The sequence below is a fragment of the Emydura macquarii genome, unplaced genomic scaffold (genome assembly GCF_026122565.2).
Source record: "Emydura macquarii macquarii isolate MOO-44397 ecotype Brisbane River unplaced genomic scaffold, CSIRO-AGI_Emac_v2 contig_1551, whole genome shotgun sequence".
In the NCBI taxonomy this organism is placed as follows: Eukaryota; Metazoa; Chordata; order Testudines; family Chelidae; genus Emydura; species Emydura macquarii.
This window is the reverse complement of record NW_027131688.1, coordinates 20,533,586-20,559,016: the sequence shown is the minus strand read 5'-3', so window position 1 is coordinate 20,559,016 and position 25,431 is coordinate 20,533,586. Positions and strand designations below refer to the sequence as shown.

Genomic DNA, 25,431 nt, shown 5'->3' with positions numbered 1-25,431 from the left:
AATTATAAGAGCCCCAGATTTCACCAGTTACTACCCCCCCCCCCTCTCTCTCTCTCTCTCTCTCTCACCCCTTCCTCCTCTCAAATCTATAGAAAAAAATTTGGCACGGCACTTTATATTCCCTAGCACTGGCATGCCGCTCTAAGCCTCCTAGCTTTGGCCAACATCACCTCTAGCCCAGGTACATACTTGAGTTGCGCACTCCTGGTGTAAAGGTGGCAACCCTACCCACACTAGATCTGACATCTGTCATATCACAGTCTTATATACTCAGCCCTTCTTCCAACATATATCTGTAAATATAGTCTGTAAAAATAAAATCCCGTGGAAAACTGAGCGTTGAGGTACTTATTACAATTTTCAGAAGTTAGGGCGTACTTGCTACTTAAAAGGATGAGAAACACTGCTCTACAGTTCAGGAGGGAAGGCAGCCCATGGAAGCAGCTAGGGCCAATCTCATGGAAAATTCTGAATATCACACAAACATTTAATAGAATCCTGTACCTTTTGGGGGGCTGTATGACTTTATTTCTAGATATAAAACACAAAAAGGAACAGAATCTAACTCACTGTCTCCTGGCTGTGTTGACAATACAGTACCGGCAGGCACAAGAAGCGTTAGATCTTATTTGTCCCTGAAATGGCCAGACATGATTGCATACTCACAAGAAGCAAAATGTGTTCATGTATTACACACCCACTTATCAGAGTGTAACTGCACTCTTAGTCAACACATGCCTGATTCTGAATCATGTGCCCTGGGAATCTATGTTTAATCACAAAGTAGGCACAATGGATTCCTTTTCTTTTTTCACACCTTATAGATTGGTAGTAATTCATAAATATATTCCATTCTGTGGACAATAATGGTGTGTGTGTGTGTGGGGTGGGAAGGTTAAATGTACTGATTATCGTTATTTACTGCCACAGCATAGTAAGCAGAGGAATAGGTATTACTATATACTACTGATCAAATTCAGTCTGTATTGTAATAGTATTTCTATGAAAATATGTTTCTAAAGCATCTAACTAATTTAATATCTAGACAGGGCACATAAATAAGGATTGTAGCTATACTTGTGCAAAACAGGCCCAAACTGTTCCACCCTTCCGTTCTATCCACAGTTACTATTTTCCAGAAAACTAGAGGATTCAGTTTGCATGCAAAAATCCTTTACCAAACAAGGGAAGGAAAATAATTGTTTCTAAGTTGTATATGCCAGCTTTCCATGAGATGTCAACTGCCAAACACCATCTCCTCTTGAAAAAGTTACACAACATCTATATTTAAAGTTATTCTTTAAAAATATTTGTTTAGTATATATATTGCACATTGAAACATATGAATATGGTGTAATACGTGTGCATAGAAAATAAACTCATTAAGGGATTCTTGGGAAAATCAAAGGAAAGTTACATAGTTGTGTAAAATCACAACTGCCATACTTAGAATTAAGCAATTTCAGAATGCTGAAGAATTCAAATTTTTAGTCACCTAACAAGAAACTGTAAAACTCATGTTTTAAATATTAGTTCAGTTCTATGAAGAAAAAATTTCCAATGTACAAATTCACAACTGGATTGAAAAAGCTATTCCGGGTAACATTTTCAAAAACGCCTAAGTATCATTGACTTTCAATGAGACTTACATTTCTATAGTGCTTAGGTCATTTCTGATAATGGGATAGTGTGGCTGGCTCCCAGCCTGGTTGCTAGGCAGCCCAACAAGCTCAGCTGAGTCCAATGAGCCTTCTCCAAATGGTCATAGTTCCTGACTGGACAGGAGATTTTGTGGCTGCTACATGAGCTTTGCAGTGGCAGCAACCCAGTGGTTGCTCAACGCATACCATGCCCACAGTTGCACTTGCCCTGCCCCTGCTTCCTGCCCTTGTTTCAGCCCCACTCCGGTTGGCCTCCAGCCCTTGCTCCAGCGTTGCCTCTTCTCCTCTCCTCTCCACTGCATTCTAGTCTTTGCTTCCCAACTCTGCTCCTCATCCTGACTCCAGTTTTGACCTTTGGCTTGGCTTCTCAACCTTGACTTCAGCTTACCTTCAGCCTAGTGTCCTGATCCTGACCCCGGTTTTGATCTTTGGCTTGGCTCCTCAACCCGACTCCAGCTTCAATCTCAGCCCCGGTACCAGACTCGTGGATCTACACTCACTACTGATCTGAACTGCCACTCTAACCAGCAGACAAGGTCCTGCTCCATCCACTAGGTAAGCTCCCCAGACTCTAGCAACTTACAGTTTGAGCAACCCATAAAAAGACAAGATGTAGGAGGTTGGAGACTTAGTGACACAGAGATCCCTTCTGAAACGACAATAGCGGGAGCCTAATTCACCCTTGTGGACTTACTTGGGACCTTACAGGAACTGCAGCCCAGGTTGCTGTGTTTTAAGATCAAAATTCAGTCCTGCAGACCCAGGTGAGGGTCATGAAATGTAGGTCCTCCAAGCCCAGGTGTAAGGTCAGGCAGCAGCTGCAGCCCTCTGAAGCCTCATATCTACTGCCCCCAAGTCCAAGGTCCCCAACCTGACAAGTTCACTGGGGACCGTGCCAAATTCTGCAGATTCTTGAATCAACATTACCTGCTGTACATACTGCAACCACACTCATACCCCACAGTCCAGAGTAGGATTCGTGATTATCCTACTTACTGGAGAGGCCCTCCCTGGCATAGAGGGGTCTAGCCCTTTTCCCAAATGCTTCAAGGAATTTGACCAGGCAATGGCAGGCATTTTTTACAACCCTGTGTCAATCACTGGACATTAAATCAAATCACTGTACACAATCAATATTTCCTTCACCTTGTCAATGAGCTCCTAGAGAGACTCTGATTAGCCTATGTCTTCACAAAATTAGACCTGCATGGAGCATATGACATGGTTAGAATCCAGCCAAGTGAAAGATGGGATTCCAATCCAGATACAGTCATTTTGGACATTTGCCCTCTGTAACGTGCCCACTACCTTCCAACATTTCATGAATGACATCTTCAGGATGTCCTGACCAGCTGGTGATCATCTATCTAGATAACATTTTCATCTTCTCTGAAAATTGAGTGCTCCATGATCAGCATCCCCAGAATCAACTCTACATCAAGGCTGAAGAGTGTGAATTTCACAAGGACTTCTCCATTCCCTTCCCACTTCTACATGTCCTTAATCCACTCTCTCAATTGACGTCATTGTGGAGCTGTCCCATTCCTTAGGGCTCTCAGTGGTCCTGACAGTTGTGGACCTCCTGACAAAATAGCCCATTTCAACCCCACCCTACCCTTCCATCAGCCTATGAAACAGCACAGCTCTTCTTGGAATACATCTATATGCCTAACCACATCATTTCTGATTGGGGTGCTCGCTCAATTTGTATTCTGGTCCTGGCAGGATTTCCTCTACCTTTTCAGCAACAAGAGCTCATGTCAACTGCCTACCACTCTCAGACTGACTCAGACCGACAGGGTCAACCTGACACTGGAACAGTATCTCCAATGTTTTTTGAATTTTCACCAAGATGACTGGGTTCTCCTATTGCCTGGCCGAATTCACTACAATAATGCTACCCATTTCTCAACCCAGCAAAAACTTTGGTTTTCACCCCTGATTTCACACTGAACTATCAGAAGGCTCCCCTGTTCCAGCAGCTACAGACTTGGTTCTCCATCTCCAACAAATTCATCAGGAGCTCACGGCGCATTTGGTGGCTGTCAGAGTCTTATAATAGCTATGCTAATAGACATACGCAAGCAGTCCCATATGACTATAGTATAGTCATCACATATGAAACAGAAGTATTTTTGTAAGCATTTCCAGGCAGTGGATGATTTACTAATGCATTCTCTTTCACAGAAGTATTGTCTTATTCCCAATAGTGTTTTACTGGAGCACTGGAGTGGATTCTGCCTGCTCTGACTCAGCTGTGTCTGATCCTATAAAATATAGTCCAGGAAGCAGTTTTTCTCCCAAGGCTTTCCTTCTGAAATAGTTTTTTTTTTTTTTAATTTTCCAGGATTGAGATGCTCAAAGGCATATATTCAATGTATGGCTGAAGGAGCTTTAATATGTGTCAAAATTTGAATTAGTATGGTATTGCTTCTCTCCACTATAGAGAAAATCCATCAAACATTGTGAATTTGTCAGCCTGCAGGTATTGCCTATTTGTTCCTAGCTGGATAGAACTGGCTCTACCTCTGGTCTATTCAGATGTACATAACTCTGGAGAAAAAACTGATTTAGCTTCTCATTCACATCAGATTTATGGAATAGGAACACACATCCCTGGGCAGCTTCTTCCATAGCTTAAGTATTCTATATAGTTAGAAAGTTGTCTAAAAAACTTCAGTATCTGCTCGTATGCCCTGGTTCCCAAAACCCGTATCGTAACTGCTTAGCTATAACCTCTATTATATTTTTTTTTTGGTAAATCATACCTTTCCACATGAACCTTTTTTCCTTATTATGACAGGTACAGGCCAGTTACAAAAAGACAAATCAGATACAAGTAATAAAATATATTTTACCAACAACATACATTGCTCAAAGTATTTAACAATGAGTTGCAAAGATATCTTACCTCGCCAAATGCACCTCTTCCAATTACTTTTATAATTTCAAAGTCATCTCGATGAAGTTGCATTTCCTTCACCAGTTGTGTAAATGGTTTTGCTGTTAAAAAAGTAAAAATTAAAATTATAACACTTGGAAGCATTACAAATTGAAAATGAAATATCTACAGATTTTATATGTCACCTTTACAAAGCATTCACAAGGCTTTTTATCAAGAACATTTGTTTAATATATAAATACAAACAAACCAAAGAAAGATCTAGAAAATTAAGACTTACATCACTTAATCAGTATTTTACCACTATAGAATAATTTTAAATTTTTTTGAGAGATTATTTTTGCATTCCATCTCTAACACCCCTACATACAATGACATTTCTTTAGTTCCCTAACCATTAGATTAAAATGTTGGCAATTTTTGCTTATGTTGATAGCTAATTATAGGAGTAATAATGGAATTAGTTATGCACCTAAATAGTCATCAAGCAATCTATTTGCCCTGTTGATACAGAGCAGTCAGCACAAACACCTGGAAGAGCTCTGTAGAACTACATTTTGAGCACTGATGTAGAATACACATGCATACACAGTTAGCCCACTGAAGATTTTATAATTTTAATTCATCAACCAAGAATAATCATGTATATGTAGGGCATTAGCCATCACTAATTTTGACTGAGCCCAGACTCAAATTTTATCTGTAAGAAGCTGACATCACAGCATAAAATAAGCTAATAACCCAATAGGAAAAGGTGACTGCAGTATACAATAGAGTTCAGATTCTGGACACAAAACTGACAAATATGTAGGATGATCACTGATTTAGAAGTCCCAATTGCAGATTATAGCACTATATGGCTAGGTTTAGTCAAGTTAAACCAAATTTTCAAAGCAAAAATTGATCTATTGGCTAATAAAATAAGAAAATATCTCTATTGGTACCTGGGACAACTCTGTATAGAAAAGGTTGGAGATGTTTTTATCCATAGCCTCACAAGCCCACCCCCATCAGTTTGATGGTATTACCCTTCTTCCAAACAAGAAAACTGGAGGATCAGAATCCTCAATTCACAATTCTACTGGTATGTACCTTCACATGAGGGAAATATCAAGCACAACAATACATTTTGATCTCAATTGGGGTAGACAGACACTACCGTAAATATAGTTAAAAGGGCAATTCCTCAGCAAAACTCCACTGAAGTCAATAGAGTTACACCAATTCACACTAGCTGAGGATCTGAACCAATAAGTAGCAGTACTGATTATTTTAACAACTGCAGCAAGCTGGAAAGCTAATACATGAAGATTCTTCTGCGAGATTCTTCACTGACTATTTTGCTTCTTCTGCTGAAAAATGAACCTCCACTGATTTAAATAATACCTCCTGGAGTTCTGGTCTCAGGTTATGATTTGGTACCATTAAAACTCATATCACTGTGGGAAGATAGTTATATTTTTACTATGGTCTAAGGACACTATGTAGTTTTAAAACATATTACAAGGACTGAAAGAATCTGGAAAAACATACTCCAGCAGCAGACTGACTAATAATGTAAGAAATGCTGTCTGTAAAGTCACTATGAATTTTCTTGAAAAGTTATTTTATTGCTTTCTTTTAGACTAAAATGTTTATATTTGAATGTATCTCTGCATCTATACTGGATTGCACAAAAAGTTATTTCTTTATGTTAAATTGAAATATCTTCCAATTTTCTTGTCTTGGTTCTATTTTTACAAGTTTTTAGTGCCCCATCCCCAGGGATGAAAGTTAGTAGCGTGCGCATGCCTGGCAAGATTAGGAAATGAGTAGGAACTTGTTCTGGAATGTATGGCTAGGCTGCCTTCACTGTGCTCCTCAGGATGATGCATTGTGGCATTCCCACTACTGTATTATTTTTATTACTGAAAAGCTCTTGAAGCTTTTTCAGTGATAGACTTCAAGCATGTCACAAAGGCAGGCAAGTGTCATTATCTCCATTCTATAAATAGGGAACTGACAGAGTTCTCTCTATAGATCTGGTATGCGTAAGTGCACTGTTCTCTCTTTTATATCTAATTTTGATTATGTAAATTGGAAATAGGCTTATGATGCGAATGCTTTGTGAAGCATTTCATATTATTAAATGGTAGCATGAATTCTGGTGGTGATTTAGTTAGTAGCATTTACTAAATTTTGTTAGTCATATTGGTGTCAGGCTAACGTTATCTGTGGGTAACTGGTCTGTTTATGCATTAATGTATTTTTAAGGCTTTGTAAAGGGTGATCAGAACTTGAGATGTGCACTCTATGTGCTATAAAGTTTGAATAAATGTATTTCTTCCCTCCCCCTCAAAATGTTGCCCAATTATTATGCATATTTTTTATATTACTGTAGCAGTCCTAGGAGCCTAGTTGTGGATCAGGACCCCACTGTGCTAGGTGCTGTACAAACACAGAATTAAAAATACAGTCTCCACGCAAAGGAATTTACAATCTAAGAAAAGAAATGGATACAGACAGATGTGGGAGTACAAAAGATGTACCTATGTTTTGACATCCATTAAGTAACAGGTGTCTTTATGAGGTCTTGTAGGAGAAGGCACTGAATTTCAGAAAATAAGGGTATATCTATACTGACGGTGGCAAAGTCACCGCCGCCAGATCCATCTTTCTGGATCGACTGAGCGGTCAGTGTAGACCTGCTCAATCGATCAGGAAGTCGACTGAGTAAAACCACCCCCTCAAGTAGCCTAGCGCTGCGTGAAGACAGTGCAGTGAAGATGGCACGCAGAAGGGAAGCACAGGAGTCGACATGCAAGCTACGCAGAGTAGCTTGCGTAACTCCTAAATCCCGTCGACTGCCGCCGAATCTCCAGATAAGTGTAGACCAGGGCTAAAGCACATATGCGCTTTTGGACCATAACACATACCACATATTATGCATTTATGCCACTATCAAAGAGTATGATAATCCTAATGTAGCCGATTTTCAAGTTATACAACTTTTCCATCACACGTACTATTATCCACTTCCCCCACCAGAGAATTTCAAGGAATTCTCCTTCCTTCCTTGCTCTACTATAGCCACTTAATCTAATATTTCTTTTTGTGCAAAAATGAAATGTAGCTTGAATAAATGAAATCCACTCTCAGAGGCTGTGAACAAGGGGTGTGGTTTAAGTTATTCAGAAATGGTACATTCCTAAATAGATTCAAAGTAGCAACTTTTGAGAACCATTTGAGCAAGTTACACCACACAAATATTAGCAAACTAAAATATAAAGTTTTTTTTTAATTATACTAATCAAATTTTAACAGCAAATCCATTTAAATAATTTTCCCTAGTTTTCAGTTATAGAAGAATATCTATATTTCCATTTTTTCCTTTACACAAAGTATGGTGGAGTATTGTGTGAAGAGAACAATATAATTAATGTAATAGAAAGTATAGATTTGATACAGAAAGTAGGTGCATATCTAAAAGAAGGATCTTGTAACATTGACAGAAGTAATATGCAATTTACAATAGTAACACCCCACAGCTTGATTTGGTTGAACTTAACCTCACCTGCCTGCTTTTTCACCTTATGCCAACCACCTAGGGAAATAAACGTAGGGGTGCTTGGCTCTGGGAAAGATAAGTAGAAAACCCTTTTCCAGAGGAGTTTACAGTCTAAAGAAATAGGATACAAATGGGAGAGATGCACCAGGAAATACCAAAGGGTGGTTCTGTCTTTGGGCCTTTCATTGATATATATGGGGAGGGGAGGGGGGGTGGTTTTGGAGGAGAAGGATGAAAGAATAAGGAAACATTTTTACTTCAACTCCCTTAACTTTTCCTCATACTTCAAGAATGTAAGTTCTTGTTTGCCCTCACTGCGCCCTCTCCAAAGAAACAACATTCCTGTGATATTGCAACTAGTACAGCACACAGACAAGTTTAACAAGTTACTGTAAGTATACAAATATCTAGGGATTGAAAAATGTATCCACCACCTGGGAGCCCAAGACCAGTTTACTACGCAGGATGAAAAATACCTGCTCCTCCTCATTCTCTCTCACCAACCTACTCCTTCCACAATTTAAAGAAATAAAACTGTACTGTATTTAATTGTATAATGTCTATCAGATCTCTAATATATTTTACAAAGCGTAACTGCCTGTTTCTTCAGTTATTTCTTTCTTGACTTTGCTCTACTTTTTTCCTTTCCAATAATAGATTGCGGTATATCTTTTTCTGTGATTTTATCGTGGGTCCTCTTTACTTTCTCTTCCTCTGCCTTGTATACCACTTTCTTTCCCTATACTCTGTTCTCCACCTCTTCCTCCCCTCTGCCCCATCTCTCATATACACAAACACCCTACTCTGCTTTTCGGACTGATCCCACATTGTTTTCATATACCATGCCCTGTCCCGCATCCACTCAATCATATATGTCTTGAAAAATGCATCAGACAGCTAGAGCTAAGGGGCCCTACTGTGCAAGAGCAATGTCTTTTTTTTTTTTTTTTTTTTTTTTCCTATTGCAGCAGCACCTGGAGGCTGTAGTCCCAGGGTGCTAGGTACCATAACCAATCAAAGACATGCTTCCTCACTCCCTTTTCTTGGCAGTGGCAGGTGACTGTAAACTTTGATTGTAGCTTGACTTGCTACCAGTCTTGCTTCTAAATCCTATTTGGACAGTCCAACTTTTATAGCCTCCTGCTTAAATTTGAAGCCCCCTCCCTTCTGTGGCTGAAAGAGACACTGCTCCTGTCTTCTCGCTGAGTTTTCTTCCCTCCAGCCACAAAGCCTCTTGCCTGTTGCACAGTGTCTTTACTAATCTAACCCTCACCTGACCTCTTGCTTTTCCACTTCTTACTTAAGGAACAGATCTAGTGCCCGCCTCTGATTGCCCAACACTTTCCAAAGCTGCAGCATAGTGAAACTGATCTGACTCAGCTTGCAAGGTTCTGAAGAACTGCAGTGACATTGATCCATGTCTACTCTCCCATTTCCAGAGGCCTACTAATAGCCATGGCAGCTTGCTTATACCAAAAACTATATTGCAATTCATATCTGATTTAAGAATTTCTTTGACTACTTATTTATGTTAATCACCTATAATATTTACTCGATTATCAAAAGTAATCAACTACTAATTCTATTTATAAAGCGATTGGTTATTACCTGAATATAATTTTCTGACAAACAGTGGGGGCAAGAAAAACTGTTTAAATTTCCACCAGCATTTGTTAAAGAAAGATTTGTTTGGAGTCCTGCCCAGTTTCCAGAAAATCTTTTGAAAGAGATACAAAATGAAGTTCCTGACCATTTATGATTAAACATTCCATGGCACTTTTCATAATCCCAATCCCTTTACCAAATCACAGTAGTATTATTACATTTTGCCTACATGAATTCCTCATACAGACTCAAGTGGATATAGGAGCATTCTTTACTTTTTTACCTAAACCATTGTGTAATTGGTTGTGAGCTATTAAACAGCACCTGTATTTTACCTCAGAAGTGACTGTATGTCAATGAAGAGAGAAACTATTCCTGTATTTAACGTTCATGTACTAGTTTATAAAAGACTTTGTGATGAAAGATGCTGTGTACACATAAGATAGTTATGGCCAGGCTGGAGCAGGAATCCATGTTATTAAAAAGTGGTCCAAAGCAAAGAGTATAGCAGTCATGATGGTGATCTCATCAGCAAGGCTAATTAGGTATGCTGGCAGCCTCTCAAAGGTCAACGTAAGACATTAAGTTTTTTTCCACCTTGATACAGCAGCTATGGTCATTGCTATGTACTGAGTGCACTTTTTTGCACAATAAACCTTTAATATTCATACACTACAGCATCATGTAGAAGAACTCATCTGCAGCAGTATGCTTGTGTCTGCCAGCTTGCTAATGAATGATACTGCCAAACAATAATAGTTGGCTGGCTGCATGACTGTCCCGTTCACTGCTTTCTACACCCAAAATGAAAAGATAGCAAGAAAGCTCATCAAGAGTTATTCAGGCAAGTATTAAAGAACGCATAGACAGTTCTAAGCAGTCAATGTAACAATATCCATTGCCAATTTAATCCCAGCCAAATCTAACTTCTTTTGGAGAAGTGGACAATAGCAGTATCAAAAGGAGGAGGAGGAAATAAGAACAGTTTTGGCTTACTAGACATGGGGACAAATGCCAATTGACTATTTGCTATATTCTTTTATGCACTAAATAGCAGATCATGCAAGGAAAAATAATTGTTAGAGGACAAATAAATCACATGGAACCAGAAACACAACAGTATGTGGGGCAAATCACAATTAGGTCAGATTTTTTTGCCTGGGGTTGGCTCAAGCAGTTTTACAAATAAAGTGCACTGTATAAGAAGCCTTTCATCACCTTCCCTTTGTTCCATGGCAATGGTGCTCAATGGAGTAATTTATATTTTAGAAAAGATTTAACTTCTCCGTCTCAGACCCCAAGTTTTTAGATTTAAGTTTGTTTTGAAAAAGCGAACAATTGTGTTGAGAGCCGGAGCACGATGATGTGTAGTGGTCTATGACCGTAGGAAGCAATAATATTGTATTCCTGGCTGGACTAAACTAAGGAAACCTAAAGGGCATAAAGACACTCCTATTGAGTTTGATGCAACCTCACAAGGCTTAATCAATATGGATATTTCGTGCACACACTTCAGTATGTGAGCATAAAACTTAACACAGGAAGAAAGACTGAACAAGAAAGTCTATTATAATTAAGTGCTGGCCAGGGAAAAATTTGACACCTACTAGCTTGAGGCAACTAGAAAAGAAACTTCCACCCCAACCCTGATCAGATTTTAGTTACATCAGCTCTCTCCACCATGGCTGCTAAAGAATGGTGGAATGATGTTTCATTTTTCGTAACTACTTTTGACTAGTCAACATCCAGTGTCACTGGAACTCATCATCAATTGCTGGAGAAGGGGGAAGTTGCCTAGTTCTCCAGTCTACACTCCTCATAAAATAAACAGCTTCCCCATCTCCCTAAACCCTTGCCTGGCTGCTTATAAAAAAGGGTCCTTATGCCACACTGCCTCTTCTCTCTTATCCATATTTTGGGAAGAGAAGGTGCATGGGGGGAAGGGAAGAATGTCTCTTCCGTGAGAGTTCTACCCACTTATACTGTTGATAGTTTTTCCAAGCAACACAAGTTTAAAAGAATTCTCAGTTGTCTTCCCATAAGACACTGAGCAGCAATCATAGGGCCAGAGAAGATTTCCAAGCATATAGTGGGGAGTGCTTCCAAAGGTGCAGTGGCAGTATGATCAGCTATAAGAGTTTTATGTCTACCTGTGCTATTTTGCACAGCATTTGTGAAGGCAAAGTGTTTAACAGACTGAACAGAGGTGGCTCCAGGCCTTCCTGTAAACCATACAAAACCACAGAGTGATGCTGTGATTGTTGTGGATGCCACCTACACCAAGTGTGCAAGCCAAATCAAAGCTGCTTTGTGTTCAGATTTCACAAACAAGAGCAGGGTGGAGGTTGATTGAATCCTGAGGAAGGCATAGTGAAATATTAGTATTTGATTCTTATTAGCACTTAGCTGCTGCTGGTTGTGGGTGACGGGGGGAGAATGGGCATGACCTCTTATACCAGTGTTTACATTTATCATGGCTTTATATTTTTAGTGCAGACATTATGAGCAGAACTACTGTCTTTTTTTCCTATTAACTTTTTGAGAGAGAGAGAGAGTCTGTACATCAACTTCCCATAATATGTTAACCATTTGCTACCTAACTTTAGTGATACTTGAAACATGGATATAATATGAATGGTTAAAATATAAATCAATGTGGATATGTCCTATTACACAAAATACAAAAACAAAATATATAAAAATCCAACTAGTTTAAGTAATATTTTAAAATGGAGAATAGACGCAAAATTCAGAGGAGAGGGATAGAGCCAGGGAAGGAAGAAAATGGTCAGAGAGAAGGGGAAGACAAAGAGGGGTACCAACATTTAATAGGTTCATTCAGATATTTCCAGGAAAGCATCCCATATCTGAATTTCTCTTTGGCATTTCTGCTACAGTATATAATTCTTTCCATGGTGGCCAAGCTTATGATATCTATACTCCAGTCCTCAATTGGTCGTTTTTTGGATTTCCATTTTTATAGTACTAGTCTTAGCAATTAGTGCTGTTAAGCACAAGTTTTTCAGATTTAATCAGCTTCCAATTAACTTCCATTATCTTTAAAATTACATTTCGCTCCTAATACAATTTTATTTGCTAAAAAGAAAATTAACCCTGCAATTAAGTTCTACCTCAAACATACAGGTACAGGAGCGTTCCCAGAGCATATGGGTTAAGTTGGTGCTGTGACACAGGAGCTGCTAGCATTTGTCTGATTTAGTGACACCTGTTTAGAACAACCGGAGAGAGGTCCAATGATTCTCTGCTGGATTAATCTTAAATGGAAGCCCATGGAACAGGACAGAGCTTGATGGTAAACTCAAGCAAGCTTGATGATCTATAAACAACATGCAGAAAAATGCTACAAACCAACTTTATTTAAACACTCCAAATATTCGGGCCTGCTGCAATAAGCAATGGTGCAAAACCCGACATAAAAATAGGACTGTTTCTAAAACAAAGGGACAGGAAAAATCTGTTCTAGGATTTCTTTGGCCAGCTGTCCAACAGGGGTGAAGTGTCATGGGAATACATAATAGGCAGGTGAGTACTGGGCAGTCCATTAAGGGCTACTACTATCACACAACTATGCTGAGGTAACTGATGAACAAGTACAGGGGCCTATGAATAGGATAATAAAAGTTGCCTTTGGCCCTGCATGTACTTCCTCAAAAATTTACAGTGAACTCTTGTTCTTGCTGCTGTATTTGGCTACCATATAGTCTGCCATTGCTTGAGTCTTCTTCACTAAGTCAACATTCAAAAGTTCAGTTTGTTCTTCTGTCAGCGTCCCTCTGAAGGCAGAGACAGAGACCTTCTCTTGTTCTTCTGGTTTCACGCTGGTTAAGCATTCTGCATATCTTCTGCTTTGTCATATTGTAGTATTTCCTAGTCAATCCTCTTGCAGAAGCAGTCACTGAAATGTAAAATAAGGAGGGGTTAATAGGTTAATTAATGGTACAGGCATCCTTTGGAATACCACAGAATATGGCTTATTAGGCACTCTCTCCTTAAATGTGAAGAGGTGAGGATATAAATCCAAATGTCTTCCAAGTTTTACACTGACTTTTGGTGAAAACAGTTCAGAGGGGAAGAGGTACAAAGGATCTAACAGGTGAAAGATTTGCGCCAAAGGTTCCCATCAAGGGAAAGGAGCAGGGACAAGGATAAGTCTGCAGTTGTGTGATTCTAACAGATAGTAACAGAAAACACATTAGGGACTGGAAAAGTATAGGGTACGTCTACACAGCGATAAAAGCCCCATGGTACGCCACAGATGGCCTAGGTCAGCTGACTCTGGTTTGTGGGGCTAAAAATTGCTGTGTAGACATTCGGGCTTGGGCTGGAACCTGAGCTCTGGGACCCCTCCACCCTCACAAGGTACCAGACAATGTCTGCACAGCAATTATTCAGCCCTAGAGCCTGAGCCCCGTGAGCCTGAGTCAGCTGACATGGGTCAGCCACAGGGGTTTTTTTAATCCCCATGTAGACATACCCATAGTGAGCATCTGTGGGGGAAGGAGTGGGGATGTTAGTATTACACTGGCTTTATCAAAGATTTTATGAAATTACTCAAGAGAACCAGGGAAAAATTATAACTCAAGTTGTATGTTCTCTGCTAGACTGATATAGCCTTGTTGGCTGGCAGTGAGATTGGACAAAGTCATTATTCCACCCCTCTTTGCCTGGGTTGATGCTGGGCAGTGTGCTATCAAAGAATGCTTACGCATATGTTTCAAGCAGAATGACGTGTAATTACAACTAGGTAAGAGCAGACAGCTAAACAGGTGCACTGGTCTGGTCTGCATGGAGGAGGGGAGACATGGTAGCGAATATGTAGCTTATTGCAATTAAATAATCTTGTTTTGACATTTTCTATACTTAATCATGAATAAGTACTGTTTGCAATTTTGGAGGGGAGGAGAAGGGGAAAGGAGGAATGGAGCTGCCAAATCTGAAGTGTTTGAGGGGAAAGAAAGTTGCCATGTGCACTGTTGCAGTGGCATAAGTTTAGTGAGGGAAGGTGCGTATGCCTTCTTATGAAACTAAATCACACAATGGTGACATTCATTAGAATCTCTAGCACACAAGCATGAAAGAACAGCCCCCAATCAGTAAGAATGAGAATAAACAATATACCTTGTGTGGCAGTCCTCATCTTCTCTTGAACTAGCTCATCAGTAATCTTTGGAGTCCAAGTTCCTATAAAAAGGTCTTGTGATTCTGGAAGAGAAAGGCATCTCCAGGTCCTGGTTCACCTCTGGGTTTCACATGGCTCTCAAAGGTAGTGTTCTTCTCCCTTTATCTTGGTTTCTCAACAACCCAGTGTCAGATGCCTGCTAGAGTTGTGAGCCTAAAAACCCCTCATGCCAGCTGGCAAAGGATATACTGATCTAGAACAACAACTCTCAGCAAGCCTGACAAAACTCACTACACCTAGCACACTGCTTTCACAGTTTTTATCCCTATAAAATATAATGTAAGGTCTCTAATAAAAGCTTATGTCATACCGATTCTCAATCACTGCAAGCTGTATGTACGGATGACATTTAAGGAGTTGTGTATGTACACTGAAAGTACGTTTTAAAGTCAGTCACCAACCAAAGAGAAAAACAGGTTTGTTCCAGACAGGAGTTAGACTGTATCTTGGTTCATATGTAAATTAACAAGGCAACAACACAACTGGGAGCCAATTTCCATATGAAGTCATCAGGGGGATGGGAGGACTCCAAAGAATAAATTGTAGGGGGTCGTTCTGTCTCTGGGGGCAAAAAAATTGGGCTTTGAAGAATATAAAGAGACTGCAAAGACACATTTTGTTATCCATTCACTGAGGAAAACCCCATATGGAGGGGCGTGCTTCATGAATGTTTGGATCCTGGTTTGTCTGAAACCAACTAGCTCTACAAAAGAATGAACCTTTGGGGGAAACTAAAATCTGTTATATAGCAAAGAACCACTGATACAGATAGCCCCAGGTTTGCATTTTATTATTTTGTTTTTATGTAATAAATTGTTTTCATTATTATCCTTATTTGCTATCTCTGAAATCTTAAATTGTGATAATAAACTCATGATTGCTTTCACTATTAATACATCGCAGTGCTGTGATGTTATATAGAAGCAGACTGTCAGCTAGATGAAACAAACTTGTGTGTACACTGTCCCCTTAAGGGTAGTGAACCTGCTAATTTTTGTGAGCATCCAGTGATTAAGTGCAGCACACTACAGATCAGTGATCTCCCAGAAAATACCATCCTAGCCACTATGGATGTAGAAGCTCTCTACACAACATTCCACACAAAGATGCACTTCAAGCCATCAAGAACACTTTCCCCGATGATCATGTCACACCTCACAGCTGAACTTTGTGACTTTGTCCTGACCCACAACTACTTCAGATTTGGAGCCAATCTAAACCTCCAAGTCAGTGGCACAGCTATGGGCACCCACATGGCCCCACAGTATGCCAACATTTTTATGGCTGACCTAGAACAACGCTTCCTCAAAACTCGTCCCCTAACACCTCTTCTTTACCTACGCTACATTGATGACATTTTCATCATCTGGACCCACAGGAAAGAGTCCCTCGAAGAATTTCACCTGGATTTTAATAATTTCCATCCCACTATCAACCTCAGCCTGGACCAGTCCACACAAGAAATCCACTTCCTGGACACTACAATAAAAATAAAGGATGGTCATATTAATGCCACCCTATACCGAAAACCAACTGACCGCAATACTTATCTTCATGCCTCCAGCTTTCACCCTGGACACATTACACGATCCACTGTCTACAGCCAAGCCTTAAGACACAACCGTATTTGCTCCGATCCCTCAGACAGAGACAAACACCGACAGGATCTCTATAAAACTACAATACCCACCTGGAGAAGTGAAGAAACAAATTGACAGAGTCAGACGGATACCCAGAAGTCACCTACTACAGGACAGACCCAACAAAGAAAACAACAGAACCCCACTGGTCATCATCTACAGTCCCCAACTAAAATCTCTCCAACACATCATTAAAGATCTACAACCTATCCTAGCAGATGATCCGTCTCTCGTTCAGGCAGTGAGCGACAGACCCATCCTGGCTTACAGACAGCCCCCCACCCTGAAGTAAATATTCACCAGCAACCATACACCCTACAAAAAGTCCAACCCAGGAACCTATCCCTGCAACAAACCCTGTTGTCAGCTCTGCCCACACATCAACTCCAGTGACAGCATCACTGGTCCTAACCACATCAATCACACCATGAGGGGCTCATTCACTTGTACATCCACTAATGTTATATATGCCATTATGTGCCAGCAATGCCCCTCTGCAATGTACATTGGCCAAACTGGACTATCACTACGCAAAAGGATAAATGGACACAAATCAGACAAAAAATAACATCCATAAACCAGTAGGAAAACACTTTAATCTCCCAGGTCACGCTGTCACTGACCTGAAAGTTGCTGTACTTCTCCAAAAAAAAAAAAAAAAAAAAAACCTCTAAAAACAGACTTCAAAGAGAAACTGCTGAGTTAGAAATGATCTGCAAACTTGACACATTCAAACTGGGTTTAAACAGAGATTTGGAATGGCTCTCTCATTACAAGAGGTAACTTGCTTTGCTCACCCATTCTCACCTCCTACTCAATGACTGTCATTAGGCCTCAAGTACCCGGCTTTTATCCATCTCCCCCATTGTTCTCTATGCACTTGTATATGATACCCCCGTTTCCTATTTGCTGTGCATTTCTACCTCTGCATCTGAAGAAGTGAGCTGAGACTCACGAAAGCTTATGCCTGCTAAAATTAAATTTGTTAGTCTTTAAAGTGCCACAGAACTCTCGTTTTTACAGATGGAACGCTTCTAGGGGACTTGGGGTGTACCTACTGGCAACCTGTAAGGCAAAATTAGGGCTGGCAGAGCAGTGGGTGGCCAAATGACCAGTTAAAAACCAGCAAGTCTTCCTATCATTAAAGGCAAGGGGTAACAAGTGATTCATAGTCCTGGACATGCCAAGAAGGCATCACAGAAGGATCTTCATTCATAGAAGTGCTAACAATGCAGTACCGTTCCATCATAAAGGGGCAGATTTTCCTCCCTGCCCCAAAGCAAATATGGCATTCAATGAGTTGTTATATTTCATCTTCAGCTGTTTTATTTTCTCCTAGCATTTTTTCCCTGGGCAATACCCAGCTGACAATGGCATTTGCAAATCAAGTCAGAGACCAGGATGTTCTGGAATATAGATTTCAACTGGGACCAAGTCTCTGCCGTCCCAGATATATGCAAAACCTCTTGATGTCTGCCTGTGGCCAACTTTGCCACGTTTGAAAAAGTGGCTTCTTTCGATCACAAAAGTAATAGATTACAAGGAACAGCCAGCATACAATACAATCTAAGATAACGTACCATTATTTGTACTGGTAAGGGATTTCTGAAAAACTTGACCCTGAGCCAGGAGTATAGATAAATTCACCCTGAAAGGCCACCTACAGTGGTAAATGCACTGTGGGCCAGTAGTAAGCGCAGAATGTCAATTAAAGTACAACAATCTTTCAAAGAATGCTCCATGTTAATGGATGAGTCACTAGAGTTCCAGGCAGCAGAATATCCATGATTCAACCCCCTTCGTTCTATTAAAAGGAAACTGCCAATAGGACTAAAAATCCACCAACTTCACAATTACATGATGTTTTAAAAAGCAAAGTAAATTACAGCTTTCTGTTCAGTAGTACTAAGTTATGAATGCTTACAAAGAAATCATTTGGAGTTTTCATTCCTTTTCAGGTGCAGTCAAAAATTGTGTCATTTTCTAAATTTGGCCATTTCTGATTCAAGTCAATTTAAATGCCCAGGACTTTAAAATTACTGAACTGATTTTCTTTGAACTTGGGTTGTTTTATAGGTCTTGCTGAAAGGTAAAAATTTAGCCTAGTCTGAGGACCATATGCTATATAACTCAATGTACAACATTTCAGTTTATATTCTATATCAAAAAGATACATTTATATTTAAGAAAACTGTATTTCCAGCATATCTACAAAGGGGCAAAGTTATATTTAAGTTCTAGCTAGTGCTTGAATTTCTCAATCTTCAAACCACAATTATTTTTATTTTTAAATAGGTTATCACTTGTCTGTATCACAGCAGCACCCACAACGAATCAGTTTTTGCAGATGTAAATCAAACCCAGCCACTATCCCACAAGTTAAAACAAGCAACAAGCAAAGGGTATAGGAAACGGATAAAATATGCAATTTATACTTTTAAAAATCTTATCACCGTCTCTCTACTTATCCATTATTAATTGAAAATATCCAGAGTTACAAAAATGAGCATCTAGGGGAAGTTCTTTTCTCTAGTGACTAATTCAACTTTAGAACTCCTTGCTGAAGCAGAGCAGAGGTGCACATGATTTGAGAGAAATCTGGTGTCAAACATTTCTTTGGCATCTCTGTCAAGACTAAGTAAACTGTAAGTTGTGTTCATTGCACCAATGTTGTGGAATTTAAATTATTGCATTTCCATCTGAAGAGGATCAGACAGCAATGACCACATTAAGTACAGGTGTGGCACATCTTTCTGTTCATCCCTCTTTCCCTTAAAAGGCACTATACAACAGACCATATTTTATGGTCTAACACACCCAGTTTTAGAATTTCCTTACAGCTGGAGCTCTAATTAAAAAGGTCAGTGAAAGTCCAACCTGTGCCGCAGGCAAAAGTCCATGAAGGCATGTGACAGGCAACTGCTGCAGCCAGTAGCTAGACTGTTTGCAATAACTTAAGTTGATCAGAGGCCCATAATACAAAACTTGAACTTTATGAAGAATGTTAACAATATCCACGGCAGAACTACGCAAAATTCACAAGGATTTTTGGGAAATCCAGAGATTTCAGGGGGAAGGAATATGTAATTGATTTGTTTAGTTTATTTCGACACTTCATCCTATTCTTCCATTCATCACCTCATGCCAAGGTAAGACAATGTTATTCAAAACTATAAAATGAACTTTTGATACCGGACCAGTTGTTATGGAAAACCAATAAAGTCACGCTACTGGAGCCAAAAACTATTGCTAACAACTATAAAAAAATCACTCTAAGGTACAGTTACAAATGTCAATATTGACTAATCAAAACATTAATGGTTGTTCTGGTTGCATTACTACACAGAAACCTAGGTTCTATCCCTTGGATCAGCCTCCCACTGTCACTGTCTGGAAGCACTGTGAGGAAAAAGGATGATCAGGTTGTGCAAAGCAATGGGGCTCGGTGAGGTCATTAGGGAGCCAAGCTGCTCTGAAGTATGGTTGCAAAGGGGGAATGCAGCATTCCAGGCAGTACAAACAGGGAATAAATGTCAGGAGAAAATTGGTGCTATAGATTTAGACAGACAGTTATATTTAAAGTAAGAGAAACCCCAGTGTTCAACACAAAAATTATCTGGAGTATCTGGAGCTGACTGAATAAATATGTGGCAAAAGAAGAAGAAAGTCCTAAACGGACTTAAAAAATGAAGATAAATAATATTTTTATCAAGATAAAAAAACTGAAACTTGCACCTTTATTCCTGTGGAACACTATTCCGAATTAATACATCTAGTGACTCGGGATAGACTTAACCTACAGAGCCAGCCAACCAGCAAGGAAATAGTTTAATGTCGACATTTAAATTGTGAAGCTAATATTCGATGAACAATAAATAGAGCATTTCACATCTGAGTTATATTGTTTCTGGTTGGTTGTCCAAATAAGTCTTGGTATATTTCAAAACTAGCTTATACCCACATGCATTCAGAAGGAGAGCTTCACATCCATGAGGATTAAACCAGTTATTTTAAAAAAAGAGAAGTTTAAATTTTGCAGAAGATACCGACCATACCAGGAGATCTGAACCTTTGAACCTACAAAGAGACCCCAAATTTGTGTTTTCCCGACAGACATCATTGGTATAGGTTTCTAGAGCATTACTAATTAAAGCTATTGGTTTGGTAAGAAGCATTAACAGAGCTAATTATACTGAAATGGCATACTGAATGACGTATTATGCATGTATGTAAAGTTTTTGCAGGACCAAACCACATGGTTTGTCTTTATTTTTTGTTTGTTTACTTTTATCTTGACAGGTTTAAATATTCTGACATTTTGAGTTAGTGAACTTAATAAATGAAGGGAATGTAAAATTTCCCCCTTCGCCTGTCATGTATTTGTATAAGCGCTCTATTTTTCCTTGAAACCTTTGGGTGGCATTAAAAACCCATTTTGCTTTTTTGCTACCCTAAACTTTTCCCTGAGCATCTTGACTAAATATTCTTCTATAAAGTTCTCTTCTTCCCATATCCAGTACAGATTTTTGTTTACCTTTGTGCAACCCCTCCCCTAAGCCATATTTCTTCCATACATTTTCAGAAAAATCTCTATGTAGAACTTTTATGGTTCTTCAGCCTTCTTGCACACTGCTAGAGTGCTAGTGTTTACTTATGCCCACTGCGCTCTGCTTTTATAATACACTTGTATCGCTGCATTCCCCAAGGTACTGAATTAAAGTAGCTCAGGAGTATTGGTTCCCAGAATCCCTATTTGCACCTATTCTCAACCAGCAACACAAATTAGCCGAAGGGAAACTTCCTTCCTCTCTTGGGGACATATAGCAGATGCCCAATGCTACTTCTCATTCTTCAGATCCTTAATGAAAGAATTTCATTCACTTAATTCCAGTTCTTTGGGATTGTAAACAATTAGTATAGGACCACCCTTTCACTTCCTGTTTCTTTCTTTTCAATATTGGCATTTCAGTTATGAGAATCATCCCAGCAAGTCTCTTTACATCCACAATATCATATTCTATATAATTTAATGAATTCTAGTTTTATAATTTTACATGACTTGTTAATTTTCCATGCCTCTTACATTGTACTGATAATGCAGGACGTTAATATGCTTCATCTTTTCTTTCAAAACTCCATCTGTTGTCTGGAAAATGGACATCAGATGATTGAAGTGAAGGCTTCCTTCTTCCTATTTAGCTTAAACCCCACCTACCCATTTTGAACACCAGAAGTCAATATCCCTTCAGTTTAAGTGAAAACCCCTACACTCCAAACAGGCTTGTATCAGGCTCAATTCCAAACTCTCCTCTACACTGCTGACATTTATCTGTTGGTCTCCCGTCTCCCTCCCTTTTTACTTGCATAAAAAGCAGGAAAAATGTATGATTACCATTTCCAAATTAAGTTATCTTCCCAGGGTCTGTAAGTGACTCAAGATTCATTCATTTCCTTCCAGCAGCAATCTTCTGCCACACAGAGACTGAGGCAGCTGGAACCAGAGCATTCCCATCAACCTAACCAGTCCAGAGCAGGGGGTGGAGGGCAGGAAGACATAGGGTGCCGGGAGAGGAAACTAAAAGGTCCCCACTAAATTTAAAATAAACTTTGGTGCACTTGTTAAAGCCATCTCAATCTGCCCAGAGGGGAAAAAAACAAAATTTAATCTCCCTGCTATATCTTGATGGTCCATCTTTAATTCCCCTCCCCCCACACACACTAAGATTCATCTCCCATATCACTTAAGGAAACCTTAGCTACTTTTCCCATTTGATCATTGTTTTAGCTCTTAAGTATTACCATTTTTGACATCTGAGTTTATGTAAGTACTTCAAGTTTTCCACTCAGTTTTTGGGAAGAGACTATCAATTTATTCTAGTCATCTTCTCGCTAAGACTATAATAGATAGTTTCATTCTGCACATTAATCCATATCAACTGGTACATGGGGACTGAAGAATTCAACAATAAAGCCTTCCACTTGTAGGCTGCCAATGCAAATGTAATTCAAGTCGTAATGTGGCCAGAAATGATAACCCATCGGCTGTTTCATATCCTATGTGACATGAGATGTAGATTTTGGTCTAGTTCTTGTGGACCAGTGTCCACATGACACAGACTTTCATGAGAACTGGTACTAACAGAGCTCCTTATAAGTAGTTTCAGCAGAGAATGAGATGGGCCTAAAGCCAGAACTACCCCTTATCTATCAGGGCTGAGGCAAACTGGTGCAGCAGTGGAGAGAAAATTTACATTTTTGTTGTCCAAACTATATCTTTACTGTAGATAAAGGATGTCAATCTCCAAGGCTTCTATTTCAGTATCTCTACCAATATTAACTCTACAACATTTAAATGAAGTTGGAGGACTTACTTCCAGTTTTAAAAAATTATAGAAATGTAGCATTGTCTTCTTACTCAATCTGCATTTTAGAACCAAGCTCATAATAATATATTGCTAATTAATCTAAAAAGCCAGTTCTGTACAACCTTTAAAATTAAATACTGGAAACGTCTATACATTACTTTACATTTACATTTCATTTCTGCTAGTGAAGAAACGGTGTGATGACAACCACTGCTCAGTGGTCACTTTCTTGTGGCTTCTATTTCTAGCATTCAAGAATAAAGTTTATAGTGGCATTCCCAAACTGTTGAAAACTATTCACCAATTGTGAAGTAACTACAGTTATTTATTTGTGTTTCCTCCTCCCCCAAAGAAAAGCCTGGGTATTTTTTTGGGAGGAATGGGGAGGGAGGAAGAAGAGGAAGGGGAGAGGAAATCCAAGAGTTTAAAGATGGTTTCAATTTATATACACACTGATCTCCTCTGAAGATGTTTTCAAAGATATACTCTAAGAGAGTTTGGAAAACATTTAGAATTCAGAACTCTCTCATGGACATATTTCAACACTTCCAAACAAATAGTAGGAATGGGGAACTTGTGATGCACAGTTTATAATCAATGGTTTTTCTAAAACCTTTTTGAGTTTTAGTCTAAAATCTGAAATTCTAATCATGGTAAGTTAGTAGCTGCCTCCAATGCATGTCCTGCAGAGATCCAAGTAAACTGCTCCCTTGTTGACATTTCACTTCTTTGTCCCTCATTATTTCACAATTTCCTAGCACAGAATACAAGCTCTTATATTTTCTCCAACAGTTTTCAAAGTAGTTTTGCCCTAACTACATTCTAAGCTAAACAGTTTGGCATCAGTTGATGGGTGCAAGGAGAACCTATTCCTGATTGTACTTAAAAAGTATCAGGAAAATGACAGTCTGTAATGGCAAAGGTGGAGCAGCAATCCAGGTGTATTCAGTAAGAGATTGTTCCATTTGCAGGAAAGACTAAGGGGAGGTTGAGCTGGCAAGCTCCATTTACAAGGAAGCGTTGTCATTCTAAATTATTTTATTGTCCTAGCTTGGTATGGAGGAACTGCATATAAATGAAAAGACTGATTTACAGTAGAAAAATCCACGAAATACCCTGCTTTTTCAGTTTCAATATACCAACTGAGATTAAACTCAGAATCATAGAAATGTAAGGCTGGACAGGTCCTCGAGACGCCATATCGTACATCCTGTGAAGCTGAGACAGAATCAATTAAACATACACCATTCCTTCTGCTGTTTGTCCAACTCATTCTTAAAAACTTTCAAAGAGGGGGATTCCTCACCTGGAAATCTGTTTCAGAGCTTAACTACTGTTATAGTATGAAAATTTTTCCTAACATCTAACCTAAATCTCCCTTGCTGCAGATCAAGCCCTTTACTTCTCATCCTACTTTCAGATATGGAGAACAATTGATTACAGTCCTCTTTTTAACAGCCTTTAACATAATTGAAGACCTACCAGGTCCCCACTCAATCGTCTTTTCCTAAAGTTAACCACCCAGATTTTTTTTTCTTATATCTTTCCTCAGGTTTTCTAAATCTTATCATTTTTGACACTCTCCTCTGAACTAAATTTTTCTTTTTTTGTTACTTAAAATGCTTACTAACAAGACAAGTTAGTGTACAATCTTGTTTTATATTCTCCCTCTTGGAAATACTTGACAGATTTTTTTTTTTAATTTTTTTTTTTTTTTAAAGATGTGAAAAATGCAGCATAGTTGAATTTTTCCTGTAAATGATAATATTTGTTAGTCTCCAATTAAGCACTTGGAATTACTACATTTCCCGATACCTCTAACTGATGTACCTACAGCTTCTTAATTCACACTACAAATCTGGACAGAGATCTAATTTCTGGGTAAATGTCAAAGATCAGAAGTAGATTCAGTGAGCATTTCCTCTTCCGTGAATTATCTCCAGTTAGATTTCTTTCACTGATAATGAAGCTTTAAGAGAAAAATGGTATAAAACATTTATCATATCCTTCTCTCTTAAGAGCCAGGAATCTGTCCACTAGGTTTCTAAGTGCTGGAGAATGGGGAGGTTGAAGTTAAAAGCAGGCCTTGTCCACTCTTTCCCACAGAGGGATAAATCCATTATCTCCCACCAGCTGTCACTCATTTTCATCTCCAACAAAATGAGTATTTTCATAGGATCCCTGCAGAGATCTAAAGATAAATTACTCAAGCACATTCTCCAATATATAGTCATTTATTTTGCAACTACCAAGCATACATTTGAAGTAACAGCTATTACAAATACTATTGTGAAAAGTCATGCATTAGATTTATTGATTTACAAGATACGAAAAGTGATTACAATTTTAATTGTTCTTCTCTGAACATCTGATAGAAGTGAGAAAGCCTGTCATTCGTTAAAATATACATCTTGTACAATATTGTTTTTTTTAAGCTATGGAGAAGGTATTACCTGGATAATTAAGTGGAGATATAAAAATGGTTAAAGATTTTGAATAATTAAAGATCAG

The 25,431-nt window shown here is 39.0% G+C and overlaps 1 protein-coding gene across 5 annotated transcripts in view; it reads right to left on the bottom strand.

Annotated features, from left to right (window-relative positions):
* CDC42BPB (CDC42 binding protein kinase beta) overlaps positions 1–25,431 on the bottom strand; it is a 159,803-nt gene that overhangs the window by 112,594 nt on the left and 21,778 nt on the right. For all 5 annotated transcript variants that reach the window (XR_010921157.1, XR_010921158.1, XR_010921159.1 and 2 more), the window contains exon 2: positions 4,573–4,664. Coding sequence is in view for 2 of the 5 variants with exons in the window: in XM_067555018.1 (XP_067411119.1) it covers positions 4,573–4,664 (92 nt within the window). In the remaining 3 variants the exon portion in view is untranslated. The remainder of the gene's footprint in view (positions 1–4,572; positions 4,665–25,431) is intronic.